The sequence below is a fragment of the Aythya fuligula genome, chromosome 2 (genome assembly GCF_009819795.1).
Source record: "Aythya fuligula isolate bAytFul2 chromosome 2, bAytFul2.pri, whole genome shotgun sequence".
NCBI lineage: Eukaryota > Metazoa > Chordata > Aves > Anseriformes > Anatidae > Aythya > Aythya fuligula.
In genome coordinates, this window is record NC_045560.1 from 43,623,914 (window position 1) to 43,640,659 (window position 16,746).

The 16,746-nt window shown below is 43.2% G+C and overlaps 1 protein-coding gene across 1 annotated transcript in view; it reads left to right on the forward strand.

The window, feature by feature from the left end:
* Positions 1 to 13,024: 13,024 nt before the first annotated feature.
* CMTM8 (CKLF like MARVEL transmembrane domain containing 8) overlaps positions 13,025 to 16,746 on the forward strand; it is a 56,834-nt gene continuing 53,112 nt past the window's right edge. The window contains exon 1 of the mRNA XM_032180688.1: positions 13,025 to 13,198. Coding sequence (XP_032036579.1) covers positions 13,025 to 13,198 — 174 coding nt within the window. The remainder of the gene's footprint in view (positions 13,199 to 16,746) is intronic.

Genomic DNA, 16,746 nt, shown 5'->3' on the forward strand with positions numbered 1-16,746 from the left:
GGCTGTGGGGCACTATACTATAAAAGAGGCATGGTTGGGGTTTTATAGGTGAACAAAATAATGCACTGTCTACCTGAAAGCCCACCATAAAATGAGAGCAATGTACTATTTCCTCATTTACACACAGGGATACTGAGACGGGTAAAGATGGTTGCCCAGCAATCCTGTGACAGGATGCATTTTATTCCTAATTTTAAGTCAGTTTCAGCCATTAGGTCATTTCTCATTGTACTTGTAGCTCAAAATTGTATTTATTTTAAGGGTGCATGAAATCAACTGTAGAATAAATATGTAGGTGTCCAAAAAGCACTGTCTAAACTCTAAATCTGAGTAAACAGGAAGGTAAAAAACATCACAAGAGAATTAGGATGGATACATTTCTGTCATAGGGGCATTATCCTCTGAAGGGATAATGTTTTCTCACTAAGTCATTGCTTACAGGACTTTATTTGTTTTATTTTTTTTAATTGTCTGATGGTAAATAACACACAAGCTGGCTGTGAGATACTGGAAATGTGACAGACAAGAAGTCACTTTGAGGTGGGCTCTGCTGATGCTTGTTCATGATGCTCCCACCCTGGATTCAATTGTAAAGCTGGAGTCACATGAATGAAGTACATAGGTATCACAGGGGCTGACTACTGCTGAGATAAAACATTGTCCTGTTACATGTAGCATTTCATATTATTAATGTAACATTATTTCTCTTCCATCTGGCTCCTGGTCACACTGAGTTCTTCTCCCGTGATTTGTCATGAGCTGATGGAAATCTGAGCATGAGAAGCTAACGCTTTGATTTTGAATAATGGATGAGAAGAGTGTCTGCCTTCAATCCCAGCATGTGCAAAGGAGCTGGATCTGGCATTTGTATGAAATGAAACCTAGTTCTCTTCTCAGTCTGCTCTGACTTGATTGCAGATTCCTGCCGATGTCCTTTGGGTACGGACTTTCAAATACTCCTGATCCTACAGACTGGTCCTGCTCCTACTGAAAGCAGCTACAGAACTCAGCTTTAACAGGAGGACAGGAGGGTGAGACCCAGCAGAACAGTTGTGTTGTCAGTTCCCCATCTCTAAATTGGATTCACCTCTTTATTATGTTTACCTATTGCCTACAGTATCTATTTTAGAGAGATACTGTAGAGGTTAGTTGTAGAGAACATTGAGAACCAGATGTTGCTTATTTCAATAAGTTATTAGAAACAGCATGAATTACAGCTTTTAAATGCATGCCCTTCTTGTAACTCACACCAGTTAAGCACAGTTCTGGCATGTGAGCAGTCTGTATTGTTCAGATGGGTACCTGCCAAAGGCTGCTCGGTGCAGTGCATATTGCCCTCTGTGATCTTAGCTGCTTGCTCGTGATCCTAGCAGCTTGCTCCCTAGGCCTTTTCTTGAAATCTGTTCCAGTTTCCTTCTCTTCCTTACAGAACTGCACCTTTACATGCTAATTTGTAGGGACCCTTAAGAAGGGCTCTTCATATGAAAAGGTGGGCGAGTGTACACGAACATGCATACGGGCTAAACTCTACAGGTAAGCCCCTACCTGCCATTTATTGAAAGTTTGTGTGTGTAAGAAATCCTTGCAGAGGGCTGTGAATTTTGCACAAGCTTTCAGAAAGGCCACCAGGACGACCTGTCTTCAGCTGTCCTTGCACGAGATGTATTCATCTGCTCATTCATAGCTTATGGCTGTGGAGCTAATGCGTAGATCTCTTCCAAGCCATCCAACAATCTCTGCTAGGATGGCAGTAAGACAGTTTGGGTTAACTGAAAACATGGCTACTATTTTAAGAGAATAGTATTATAAATATGCTTCAAGTCTCTGACACTCTGAAATGCCACGTTTGTACAAATAAGGTATATCCCATGTTCTGGTGAAAATTAAGACATTAACTGAGCTAGTTTGCCTATTCTTTCTCCAAAGCCAGCCTTACTGTAAACCCCATTTTAAAAATTGCTAACTCTTTCTTCACATTCTTTGTACAGGAATATGCTCCAGTTTTTAGTGGGATGGATTCTTCGTGAACATTTTGTGTTTAGAGGACTTAGGGAATATCTTGCATTTTGGTTATGAAACACAGGCAAGTGGTAGGCTCAGAAAGCACAATGTTGGGGGTTTTTAGATTGCTCTTTTCTTTCTGAAGGGTGGAGAGGATTGGAAAGCAAGCCAAATCCGGTAGCAAGCACTGGCAAGGTTCCTGATATATGTAAATTGTAATATGGAAACGTTTATGAAGCATTAGATAGTATCTAAAATGCAAACTTCAAACACAAAAGTATGTTCATCAGCTTCTCAGTGACTGCGAGCCAGTTTTTTTTTTTTTTACCATGCTGTTCTTTGTGGTACCTACTTTGTATATGGTTGCATGAAGAAATAAATCAACATATATTGAATGTATGATTTTGCAGGCTCCATACTCACTGGAAAGTGAGCTGCTATGTGTTGTGATAACTGAACAGAGCCAGCCTTGGCTGTTCTTGTGCTTTGGGTTAAAGCCCAGTTTTGGTACATGTTTTTACTGGGGCATTTAAACCCAAATTAGAAATTTCTCTACTTTCTGCATACCCTGCAGAGTTGCATTTGAATGTGACAGATGCTTGTGCTGGTGGTGGTTTTTATGTAGACCTCATCTGCATCATTTTCTTCAGACTTCAAATGAGGTGGTAATTGCAGGAGCACTAGTCATGCCAGTCTTCCCTTGTTTGTGTTTTGGCTTATCCTCTGATTTTCTTCTTCATCTGCATTTTTTCAAGCTCTAGGCTACTACAGAGAAGGTATACCTTCAGTCCTATGTTTGGTGCCCAATAGAGAAACTAAGTAAAAAATCTTCCAAACTATTATATGCTTAGGGACATGGTTTAGTGGGTGACTTTGATAGCAGAGTGATGGTTGGACCAGACTATCTTGAAGGTCTTTTCCAACCTTAATGATTCAATGGTTCTGTACTGTTGGTTTTAATCCTTCTTACTCTTGCGTCTTGCACCCTGTTGTATCTGTTATGTTTACTATTGCCATGCTCATTCAAATAACTTTTTTTTTCCTGAGATTTTGTCTGGTAGAGAATAGGGGAAGAGACCAGATCAGACCAGTGCAGGAGCTGGTAACGCAACATGCACTGAAATGCAGGAGTCAAGCCAAAGCTCTTGGAGAGTTGATTCAAGCCCCTTTTGGCCTGTCATCCTGCATCAGGCACAACTTCACAGTAACTGTGCAAACATGTGTTCTTCAAAACTAAGACCTGGGAAATGTCTCCTCAGGAATTTAGCAGCTGCTGAAGTGCAAGAGAGGTTTCACAAGCACACTCAATACATCAAAACGCACAGAGATACAACGACTGCTGTTGAGTTCCTCGTCCCTTCCATGTATCACTCTCCAAGCAGTATATGGAAAACTCTTGAGATTAGAAAAATATGCTGTTCATGCACTCTAGACAGGTTATACAGAGGAAATATGCACTTCATTCATTTCATGGTGGGCTCAGGAGAGTTCAGAAGAATGTAGATACTCATGAGAAAGGCTGGCAAGAAGTGGTCAGAGATTTGCAACCTCCTTGGGGTAAAGGCACCCATTCTTTCTTGCACACACTGCATTTAACAAGTGAGAAATAATTAGAAGCGTTAGCTACCTTTCCATCAGCTCATGGTTGTCTTGGAGCTAAGTAAGCAGGATTCAGTCTAATTAAGTAGCCAGAGATGGACTCTTGAAGCAAAGCTCCTCAAAATTGTCTTCCTGAAATTGAGATAATTTTCTTCCCTCTCTCTTGAAATTGCAGATTCAGAGCTAGAAGGGGAAGCCCCAGTAAGAGCAAGGTACCATAGCCTGAGCTGTTACAATTTATATGTGATCTTAACAATCAAATGATTATAATGGTATCAAGGAGCTGTGGCCTAGTGTTATTACCAGAGGCTGAGGTTAAATGATAGAAATTGAGCAGAATGCTCTGGGGACACTCCTGGTGCATTTTTAAGTCAGTCTTGTGGGTTGGCAGTCCTGCTGGTTCCTTCCACACGAGAATGTGTGCTATGGGCAAGCTCTCCTCTAGTGCAACACCAGCACAACTGGTTTTCCTGTTGCCATTTTAATCAATCTGACAGTGAAGAGTAGGGGACTTGGTTACGTGCTTTGTGAATTATCGCACGTTATGGTGATGGGGACATGAAAAACACTTACGTGAACTGGTTGCATTTAGATAGAACCTGTCATGTCAGCATGGGAGCTGAGTAAAAGGACCATCCAAGGACTGGCGAGCAGATACTGAGAGGTTTAAACATCTCTGCACTTCATCTGTGCTGTTCAAAGGATGTTGCTGGGATTGCTGACTGTGCTGAACATGTCCCAACGACCAGGTGACTTCCTTCCCCAGGACTGCTTGCTGTCTACCTGCTTCTGTGTGTTAAATACACCTTTTAAAAGAAGGAGGTGTGTGCATGTGCACAGACATCACTTGAACAGGGAATATATTTGATTTTCAAGTCTGCTTTCAGTTCTGAAGTATTGCAGTGCTAGCATAAGATTTATCTCTACTCAGTGCGGTGTTCTTGAGCTTAATCAGTCACAAGTCTTTGTTCAGCTAGACAGAGTTTTGGAAAGATTATTTTGTTTTTGAAAGTGTTGTTTGTCTTGAGATGATTAGCAAAATATATTGAAATCCAGTAGGCAGATCTCAAGAAACAGCTGACTTTTCTATGCTGATCTTCACAATATGGAATAGGAATGCTTGGGGTTGGTGGTGTTTGGGGTTGGCAATTTTTTATATTTTGTAGAGCCTTCAAGCAAACACAGCCTAGTGGAGTTCATCTGCTTCTGTTAGAATCACTGACTGATTATAATGCATTAATGCCTTTTTCTAGCACAGCTTATGTCAGGGGACTTACAGGGTACACACGACAGGGGAAGGGCTGCTTCTCTGTGTAGTATTAATGGCGAAAGTACAGCTCTCTCTGCTGCTTCTCTTATGGCTGGTGCTTGCTAGAAGTTATTTTCAATCGCATTAATTCTGTTTATGAAAGCCTGAGGACTACTGCTGTCTTTTGCAAGGCAGGGATACATACAGAGCAAGTACTTGGGGGATGTAGTCTTTCAAGTCCTCCCTGTCTTCGATTTCCCAAAATTTGCAGGTGTGCTTGAACCTTATTACTTGCACAGCACTGGAGGCAGACTGTGGGCCTGCTGCCCCCACGTTCCCCTTCCCTAGTGGTTGTGCATGCTCACAGCATTTTGAGCTCGTCTGAGAAGGCACAATTAGGTATTTGACTTTGTAGTACAGGTACCTTCACCAGCATCTTTTCTTTTTCCTTTTCTCTGTGTGTTTTTCTCTTTCTGCTGGTTGCCTTACATTCAGTTGGTTTACAGAGGGGATTACTTTGCAGGCTGTAGAATTTCAGCTGTAAGTAGTTTTCTTAAATCCCTCCTGTTTTTATTAGATAGATATCTTTAAGTACTCCCATAAAATATCCCAGTGTTATATATCGTTATTGATGAAGGTAACTTATTAAAGCCTGCATTTTAGCGCTGATAAATTTGTGTAATCCCATTACTTGTATTTCTCTTATTGGTGAATTCTATCAAGAAATCTTGCACTAATGAATTCAGACAGTCCATAAAAATAGGCTTCTAGCACAAGAAGGATGATTGTATGCAGGAAATAATCACAGATTTCATCACACCAATAACTGGTTTGAATAAATCCTTGCTACCTTTGATATTTTTCCTTGTACTGTCTGCTTGAACAATGAATCACAAAAATACGATCTTCCTGATTAGTACTTCACTGAAATAATAATCACAACACCACTTAAAAAGATAGCACAGGACTTTGATGCATGACCTTCATTTGCACGCGCTGAGACAGTTTGGTTCCTGAGCCTCTGATTGAACCCTTATGAGGAAGGTGAATAAAATAACATTTGATTGGCATATCAGCCACGCTGCTTCTAGGAGATGATCTGTTTGGTATGTTCAGTGACTTAAAAAAAAATAAAAAAATAAAAAATTGTCCAGGTCTAGGAGACATTCCTTTAACTATATGGATATCTAAATACCCCCACCACAGCAAGTACTGCCAGTGGAGTCTGAGCACTGTTGAACATTTATCCCAGCCACCCTCAAAGTCCATCGTAAACCAAACTTCTTAGTTGTGAGGTGTATAGGGATGGTTATGTCACAACAAATCTTGTGTCAGAACTGTCTCGTAGTTAATGCTAAGTCAGACATTCATAAATATATGATGGATTTAATTAACGTCACTATTACTAATTAGAGCCCCATCCATATCAGTGCATCCTCTGCGTACTCCAAATCTAATAACACGATCCAGAGTGCTGTGCCAATTCACATTAAATTCACATCTAAATACCTAGGTAATGAGGCTGCCCTCAACAGACAGGCTGCATTTGAGCTATACTGTGGGCATTTAGTAAAATCCTTCTTGGTATGTTTCTTCATGGTTCAAAGAGCTTACATAGCCTAACCCCCATCGGCTCTTCTCCCGCTCTCCTAAAATCCCCAACTGAAAACCTTTTCTTCTGAAATCTCTTTTCTCTTGCTGATCTAGCAAAGAAGCATTATCCGTGCTCAGTAGCTAGTTAGTAGGGTAATAAATGACTTGACAGGATAAGCTTTTTCAAGACATGTCATAAATGGGATAAGCCTTTGTTCTGGGGAAATTCCAGCCCTTCCAAAACGCAGCCTGTCACCCAGCCCTGCCTGCTCCGTAGGCCAGTCCGATGCAGCATTCCTGCACGGTCCAAAGCCTGCAGTTTTCAAAGCAGACTAAGTGAATTAGGAAATTTAACAAAGTGAATTTTCTGATTCCTTTAAAAAACCCGGCAACATGCTTTGTTCCCCCCAAACGTGCACAGCCATAACAGACAAATCGTTCTGTCCTCTAAATCCCCTGTTTCTCTTGCAGTAGCTGTTTTCAGGAACCTAGAACAGAAGAATGCTGGAAGTGCCTTGCATCACTGCACTTATTTTATTTTATGAACTGGCACAAGACTTAGCAAGTATCAGCAGCTTTGCATGCTGCTTTTATGCATATCTGCTTTGAAAGCATCCAATAATTATTTATACACATAAGAAGTGTGCAATGTATTCACAAATACCGGTGCATGCATCTCTGCTCTACTTTGAGTTAAACTTGCCACTGTTCTGTGCTACGGAGATTTGTTTCTTTTCTTTTGTTTTGGGGCTAAGATTGTTCTACGGGTACAAATAACGGGGTCATTTTGTTCTTTGTGTTTATATAAATGCTTTGGCACTGGTCTACTTGCAAAGATAGAATGCTGATTTGAAAATGCTGATACCATATCTCTGTCACTTGAGATTTCAGTCCATTATGCGGTCTAATGTGTTCCTGTGTTAATTTTTTTTTCTCTTCTTATAAGGGCTAGATGTTAAATGTCTTTATCCCGTACAGAACGGCTGTGCAAGCCAGTATGAAGAGCTGAACAGGACAGTAAAACATCTGCCTGCATTACTCTGCCTTCTACTGCTGTGTCCTCCAAGACTTCGGTCAGTCTCTTGCCAGGGTCACTGTTCTCTCCTGCACTTCTGCTCCCTAAAACTGGGCATTTACACTCTGTTACCTCTCCCCAGCCAGCTGCCACCTTTCTCAGCAGATCCTGTAGTCACAAAACAGGACTGTCTGGGCATTAAGAAGATTGTGGCTTTGTGGAATTAATTACAATTCATTTGTATGGTTTCTCAAATCACTCAGATCATCTCTTGCCCATTTTTGTATGATACAGATCATAAAATTTATGAAGGGTAGCTTGGTAAAGAGTGTATTTTAAATCCAAGGCTTTGAATTACAGACTTCAAATGATGGAGAGTCTAGTACTTTACTTAATAAACTACTTGAATAGCTAAGTATGCTGTGTTAAAAATGTTTTAAAAGAATAAACCAAATCTGCTTTATTTCCAGTCTGAATTGGTCCAACTTCAGCTTCTAGCCATGGTGCTTGGTCGAGTCATTGCCTGCCAGCTACTGGATGTCTTCTCTTTGTGTATGTACATACATAGCAAGCTCAGTTCAGCTCTTAAAAATTCAGCATAATGGCTCGTGCACTTTAGGTCTCAGCCATTTCAGGGGTTTGTACTGACTGTGGCAGAGCAAGAGGGCTGTCCATTAGTGAAGCCTGCAAGCGAGCTGGTGCCAGAAGCTCTGAGGTGACTGTAAGCTCTGTCCCCAAACACGGACGATGCTGTGACGAAACCGCGGTGGAATTGTTCAGTCTTTCATTAATTATCTGCAAACAAATGTGGCGTTGACGATCACTGAGGGTGATCTTTTCTTCCAGCTGTTTTGCATTAGGCTTAGGTGCTGTATAAACATTAACTGCTGGGATTTAAACACTTATGCAAGCACCATCCTTGCCCAGTAGAGACCATACATGTCTTCAGGGGAAATGGTTATACTCTCAAGTACTGTACTCACGAGTACCTGTTTGAAATATTTAAAGGTCTACAGAGGGGTGGTGACCCCAGTGAAAATATATTTTATGAGCGTGCCTCAGGGACAGCCTGTCTGGACGTGCTCAGGGGCCAAAAGCTCCTTCCTCACATAACACAGCACCGGACACGAGCATTCAGGTGACTCGGGATTTGCAGGTGTGAGAAGGCAGGGCCATCAGCTGCGCCTGGAGCTGTGCTTGCACGCTCACCGTGTCTTTAGGATGGCTGAGAAGCAGCCCTTGAAATAAAAGATAGGCATACTCTTGCATGTGCGTTACAAATATGAGGTCCCTGACCCCTGAACATGAAAAAAATGATGAAGTCAGCATGCTGCTTTCACAGCATGGAGTTAATTCTTCATATGGCCGGTCACAAGTCCTAAGTTTTCTGGCAGGTAAAATGTCAGTGTCTGCAGTCTGGCCTTTGTTCATATCATCCAAATAAACTTCATGTAAAGAAAGAAACAGTTGGAAGAAAAGGTGTAGGGAATATAAACAGATAGCTTTGTATTTTCCAGCATTAGGGCAGTAACATTTCTAATGACCAAATCCCACGCACTCACCCATTACTCAGTGACTTTAGTTCCAATTGGTATTGACTTGAGATTCATTCATTTTGGGGTGCCCAAGCTGCAAAGCCAAACAATTCCCGTGTTCAGCAGCCCTATGTACAAACACAGATCCTTTATGGATTTGCAGAACAGACATTGTGAAAAGCCAGGCTTCTCATCTGTTTTCTCTCTCTTGCAGCAACATTAGAAGAGCCAAGAATCTTGATCACGAAAACCACTTTTACTTTGCAAAATACTGATTCACATACACAGTCATTTAACTTGATTGATCATTTGGCATGTTTATAGTGTATGTCACTAATAAAGTGCAAGTCAAGGATTTCTGGTTTGGGATAGTGTAAATCAGTTTTCCCGTACACTCAGGTAAGCTGTCAAAGAGTAATGTATATTATTAATAATTTACTCTAAATACGTAGCTCAAAGCCTATACCTCACTGATTCCAAAAAGCCATTAGGAAATATTCCAAATATTTATTTAACACTTGATTTAATGCTTACTAAAAGTATCTCATCCTCGGATTAGCCCAGTGGGATGTCAAGGGTGAGAATATTTGTCCTGGGCATCTGATACCAATCCGTATTCCTTACATTTGCCCCAGGTTCCAGAGAAAGCACAGTTCCTTTCTTGCCCTCTTCAGAATAAGCACGCTTATATTTCTCAGATCACTCCTTAGTTGTTAAAAAACAGTAACTTTTTGTTGTTGACTGAAATCTGCTGATGACCAGTGAAAAATTTCAATCACCTTTTCTTTTATATATTTACTTGTTTGACTTAGCTAAAAGTAAAACAACAAAAAAAATCAAAGTAAGCTTGACATTTGAAAATTTTAGGATTTGGAAAGGGTGAAGGGAAGCTGTATTTCAAAACCAGAAAAACAGTGAAGGAAATTCCAGTCAGCTCTGCTCCTTGGTCCTGTGAGTCTACTTTAATTAGCACTTCCAGCTGGCCAGATTGTTGCTAATAAGTTAGTTGTAGAGAGCTCAGTCAGAAATCTCAAATATGTTGATACCTCAGGATTTGAGACCCAGACCAGCTTAAATGGAAGAATCTGTTAATTAGATATCAGGACACTTCAGGAATAAGCCCTTTGGTTAGAAACATGATAATACTTTTATCAGTTATTTTGCTTTTACTAAAATATTTATACCGAAAGGCTTCAATACTTTACTTTTATTTTTCAAATCACAGTTTACTTCGTGATGAGATGTATTAGTTGACAAACAAAGGTAAGAATCTTGACTGATGTTTGAAAGGCTCACTAATCCTTCCCTTGAAAGGTTAATTTAAAAGACAGAAAATGAGCCACCTTCTTCTCTCTTGGTAGTTCTGTAATAAAAGGTTGATTGTTCAAGTGGCAGCATTCAATTATTTTGCTTCTGATGCTATCTATGCGTAAAAAAACTTAACTGAGATGGTCCCTGCAGGCTTTTCAGTTCTAGCCTTCAGTGCAAGGATGCAAAACAAAAAACGAGAGCCTCAAAGTAAACATTCAGAAAGTAAAGGGTTATTCTGTCAAGTTAGAAAATTAAATTTGCTTCCTGGAATACGAGCAGTATAGAAAAGCTTCTATAGAGTGTTTGCCTTGTGTGTGTGGTGTTGTGTTTTTTTTCTTTTTAGTGAAACTCATTTGTTGAATATGTTTGCTGGAGAAAAAAATGCTAATTAAGGAAGTCAGAGTGGCAGCCAGCGTTGAGAGAAGTTGCCCAGAAATACAGTCCTTCAGTTCTTGTTGAATTAGTCCCAATATTTGACCTCTTCAGCAGACTTTTTAATAAAGTATGCTATATTAATAGTTTTAATATAGTTGAAACAGCAAACAAATGCCTCTCTATTTGTGTTTCTGTTTTACTTTTCTTCAGAGGACCTGGGATGCTCAAATGATAGACATAAAGACCTAAAGCAATGAAATATCTTAGTCTGATGTGTGGTGGAAAAAGAAACAACACTGAGCTCCAGAAGTTTAGTGAGCACAATATACAGTTTTAGTACTATACATCAAAGTTAAGCCCACTGAATATATGTCCTGGAAACTCATACATGGCAAAATAAATCAGCTCTCAAAAGGAAAGTGATGTGAATTACTCAAACTGTTACCTGAAGGTTCATGCCTGGTGCAGCCCCCCAATAAGCACAGAGTCGGAATCCACACAAAGGTCTTTTAATTAAATAATTATAATTCGATTTACATTATTTAGCATTGCTATTAAACATTAATTTAACATGATTATTTAACATTAAATAATCATCATTCTTAAACTCATACTGATTGCTATGGGCATGAATTTTAGCCCCATGTTTCCTCACTTACTGATCTTATGGATGGAAAACTGAAAAGACAAGTGTCATTTGGAGAAATAAAATCAGTGTGTTACAGTGGATCCTCACGAACAGCAACAGGGGCATCGCAAAGTGGTGTTGGCATTGGAGCAGAGCTTGGCAGCACTGAGCGATCTGATAACACACTTTTTATTTGCAAGCCAGTTGAAGCTAGTCTCTAAGCAGACCAGTGCACAGATGTATTTTTTTTCCTTTAACAGAATTGCAGTCAAATGCTCTTATTTACATCATATTACATCTCAGTTCTTATTTAAAAAAATGGGTAAAACAGGAGTGCAACCAATCAGAAATGCAAATAACGCCACAATAAAAAAAATGGTAAAAAGTGTAAAATCTCTTAATCACGACTGAGATGTTATGTTTAAAGGTTTCAGCGTGTGGTTCAGTTAATGGTCTTTCTGTTTTTCCTCCCAAAGCAAGGCACCTCTGTATCATATGCATCTCATTCTGATGGCCTGCAGCTCGTGTTTGCAAAACGCTGCCACATTTTTTCTGGCACCTTAACTCAAAAAGCCACCAGTGCCCGTGAGTGACACCTTCAAAGAACCCCTGTGGAGCCTGTGTTGTGACACACTTAGGCACAATCACATATGAGCAGCAATCCCTTTGGGTAATTCCCGTTTCCCCTATTGCTGGGAGAAACTCGGCCACCTTCCTCCTCCCTCTCCAGCTGGTTTGCTCCCCTGCTGCAAGGTAATACTGCAAAATCCAGCCTTTGTTAGCCAGCAGGCCAGCAGCAGTAAACAAGTCGAGGACAATAGCCACCAGACATATGGAAAACACTTCAGTTTCCCTGAATTTGCCACATCCAAATGCTTTGCTAATGAGAATTCCTGAAGGTTGAAAGGAACCATAACCTGCTGGCTTGTTGCTAAACACTGTACTGCTCTCTGTGGAGTGGAAGATTGCTCCAAAAGGTCTGAAATGACCCGGAAATGATTTATTTTTAAGGGGATGCTTAGGAGAAAGGTGGAAAGTACTAAAAAATGCAGGTTAGGGAACAGCTCCACGCTGTCAGGTGGCAGACAAATAACGACCTCATACTTTCCATTTCCACTGTCCTGCAGGGTTTGCCTTTTCTAAAGGGTTTTACGCCACTTGAAGACTCTTGTTTTTGTTGGTATTTTTACGGAAGATCCCAGCTGCCTCCCTGTTTCACCCCTCAGAGGGTTGCAGCACAGCCACCGCCGCGTGTCCCTGCCCACACACGGGTGGGCGACAAGCGTGGCCCCACCAAATGGCGCCCGGCCGCGGGCTTGTCTCCTCAGGCTGTTCTTCCACAGGCTCTCTCAGCCCATCTCACCCTCTGTGGGACTACAAGCTCCCAAACACCCCACAGTCAGGCGGCTTCAGGCGGCCCCACACACACACAGCCCCCCTGGGGACCCTCCCCTAGCGCTGGGGTCCCCCTGAGCCCTGCTCCCCCCGGGCCCTGCCTCCTCCCCGTGGCGCCGGGGCCACACAAAGCGGGGCGGCGGCGGCGCCCGTGAGGCGGCCGCCCCTGCCCCCGTGTCCCTGCCCCCGTGTCCCTGTGTCCCTCTCCTTGTCCCTCTGTCCCTCTTCTTGTCCCCCGTGTCCCTATCTCTGTGTCCCTGTCCCTGCCGCTGCCCCCGCCCCGCAGCCGGGCTCGGGCTCGGGGCAGCCCCGCGGCGCCCAGCATGGAGCCGCCGCCGCCGCCGCCGCCTCAGGAGCAGCCGCCTCGCCCTCGGTCCCACACGGTGACCACCACCAGCAGCTCCTTCACCGCCAACCTGTCCGCCAGCTCCAGCACCCTCGCCTACGACAGGGAGTTCCTGCGGACCCTGCCCGGGCTCCTCATGGTGGCCGAGATCGTGAGTGGCGCCGGGGAGGGGGGCTCCGGGTGTGTGTGTGTGTGGGGACGGGACGTGGTTTCGGGTCATCGCTGTAAAATGTTCCTGCCCTGTTTTGTTTTCACTCAGTTCGCCGCCTGGAAGAAACAAAAAATGCGTATAGCAATAAGTAAACAGGCGTTTCAGCGGTGTGGGTGAGGCAGCAGAGGCGGTGGGTGCCCGCAGGTGAGGCGCCCGCGGGGCTGCTCCCTCACAGGGCAGCCCTCCGAGGGAGGCAGCGCTCCCGCCTGCTGAAAACACCTCCACATTTTCCGTGATAACACCTCCGAATTATCGGTGATAACACCTCCAAATTATCGGTGAAAGCACCTCCAAATTTTCGGTAAAAGCACCTCCAAATTACCAGCCTGTGTACAACTAACAGGGGGCGAGCAGCCTGTGGGCTCCCACAGCCCCTGAGGTACCGTCAGCCCCTGTAGCGGGCGAAATTTGGGCTGATAACTGATTTTTGGAGGCTTTTCTTAATGACATTGATTTTACACGCTTTATAGTTTACGATGCACTGATAGCTGTGACACGAGAGTTAATTAAGCAACTTATCTTCACTTTGTAGGTCAATAAAAACCATTTCCTTATGCTCCTGGTGATTAGATAGATACACATATGCCAAGAGGGATATGAGCCTTTTGGATGTGCCAATAGTTTTACTTTTTTGCAGGTGCTTTATAAGGTGTGAACGAATACACACACGGGCACACTCTGGGGTTTAGTCGCTTGTCTTCGTGGTAGGTAGCAAAAAATACAGCACCGGGACTGCTCTGTGGGAATGCCTGCCCCTCAGATCAGTGTGTTAAGCAACAGATACACAGCATCTCTGCTTAAAAACAGCACATCTGTTTTAAGTCAGCTCATCTACGCTATTAATAATTAAGGATCTCAAAGAGTCTGTTGCCCTGGCCAGTTTTTTTTGAGTTTCCTGTGTGATGCTGTGGGCTTTGATGATGATGGAAATATTACTGACTAGACCAGATTCGTTTCCAAGGCTTGAAAGTATCGAGCTTCGCTCCGGCGGTGGCATGACTTCTGTTTGCTGGCTTTGAAGTAAAATAACCAAGCAAAGCTTCGGGCTTACGTGCGATACAGAGCCTCTGGCTGGAGCAGTGCCCTTGGAGGGAGGATGCGTGTGACAAGGTGCCCGCTGCCGTGCGGACAAGGAGTGGTGAGCGCGTGGAGGCAGCGTCTGCAGCCAGCTGGAAACTTGTCTGGCAGCATCGCTGGGACTGCTGGCAGTCATTAATACGTAGTTCGTTGTAGGCAGGTTTCAGCTGTTAAATACAGGGGATGCTTTGCTGGCAGGGCTGTGGTGGATCCGTGAATAAAGTGTTAGTTTTCGAAAGAAAAGCTGCTTTCTTTTCTTTTCCGGTTACTAATTGCAACAAAATACTGAACCTGTCTCATGTTTTATCCGAAGAGTGATCCAGACTGTAAATTACGGGAGAGGTGCCCCTGTTGGAATACCACACGTTCAGTCTGGCTACAAATACTATGTCAGCTGTGCTTATGTTGACCTACATGGCCATGAGACATGGGCAGACTCTTGTTGACCGTTCCTTGGAAGAGTGCTTTCCAGTCTGGGTTGACAGGCGAGGATATTTGCATAGCTTTCCTTTCCAAACAGAACAGTGGTGGTTTCTAAAGGGTTTTGTTTCCTATCAGCCATTCCTGACTTGCAGAACAATTGTAAGATGATTCTTCAGCCACCATTTTGAGTGCTTGAGTCCCTCAAATATTGACTCTGAGGGCCAATTTTGGTCTAAATTTCTAAAGTACCTCAGGGAAAACATTTTTACCGGCTTCAGGAAGAACCACAAAGCTACCTGACTACTTAGGCTAGGGCAGAGTTGTGTCTCCACTGCCAACTTCCTCTTACGTACTTGTATTGACCAACAGCTTGAAGACATGCCATCCCTGGCCAACGGAGCCCAGAGAAGTCTCTGAAGTAGCTGAACTTATCCTGGTTTCTGAAGAAGTATTTGAGAGAATGGAAGACAATTTTAATATAAAAAGCAGTAAGGCAGGCTCTATGGAAGTAGAGTATGGCTAGATACTGTCGTTGTGTCAATACTGTTGGTTCTTATTTTAATCACTTGACTTAACCCAGCTTATTTTAGAGCAGGTGGAGTGGATGTTTTGTGAAACTAAAGGAAAATTAATAACGTTTTAATGAGTACTTTTAGATGGAATTAACTTTAGATGAAATGAAACCAGTTATTAAATCAAATAAATGGCTTTTATATTTATGTATGTATATATTGGGCAGTGGATTTTGGTCAAACTTTTTCCACTAGTTCTGAATATTTCCTCTTTTTTGAGAGGAACCATGCTTTAGCAGAGCATGACGAGCTTTCCACAAGATCTGGATTTCAAAATTGGCCCTGAATCAGCCAGTTCCTGCCTGTTATGATCATCCCATACATCCAAAAGTTATGGCTTGCCTGCACAGATTGGCTGTGCAGGGTGTTCCTGACCCTCAGCACTGACTCAGCTGTCAGCACGGTCCTTCTGCTAACAAGTTGTAGACCAGTAAATGGGACGGACTGATGTGGGTGTCTGTATTTCAGTCTCAGGAGCTGACAGCCTGATACATGGCTTTCCGTCTGCACACCAAGCTCCGAGCTGCATCAGCTGTGGTAAATGCAACCCGTGCTTCTGCTGCCCCTGCTCTGGGGACACCTGCTAGATGGACCGGGAAGAGGGCTGCTTTTAGGAACGTGTTTTAGCCCTGCAGCTACTCATCAGCCAGACCAGACTTTCGTTAGGATGCCATGTTAAAGCTAAGCCAGGGGCTTGGAGCAAATCTCTGCTGTTCTCCAGCCAAAGAGAATGGAAAAGCAGAAAGTTACCACAGTCAAATCTTCCAGTGCATTAAATGAAGGATCTTGAGCAGGTTTTGCCCCTTCTTCCCCGATTTGGGCGCTGTGAAGATGAAGCAGCTGCTGTGTGCATTTCCAGACGGGCTGCTAACCAGAGGCAGTAAATTCAGAGTTACCCTCTCCTCCAAAGAGGTTCTTTGCAGTGCTGCAAAATGCTGATCTGCCATTGATCCGATCTGCTGCTCCCAATTCGTTCAAAATGAGTTAGCTTTACGAAGACAGGCTTTGTGACGGATGAGGTATTACCTGTCTTTGTGTAGCTGCTTTAAAGCCAGCATAAATCTGGGGTGAAGCTGACCATGGAAACTGAGCAGTAGCAGAGCTGTGTGCCCAAGCCTGGTTCAGCTGAGCGTTGTAGCCCTGCACACATCCAGCTGGGGTGAACACGGGACTGCAGATTAAAGCGTGGGCTGTAAATCACCTGGTGCTGACAGATTGCCTGGGCCTCTTACATCTACGTCCGAGACCAGAGGGCATGCAAGGTTTTCCCATCCACTAGGGACAGAGCTGGGGTCAGCTGATTTCACTGCAAAGAGCAATAGAAAATGCCACTGGGTGCATTTTTCCGAGCACTGAGGCTTTTGGGAACAGGCATAAAGCACAGCTTTGGTGTGTGGAAGCTTATCCACATTAGTT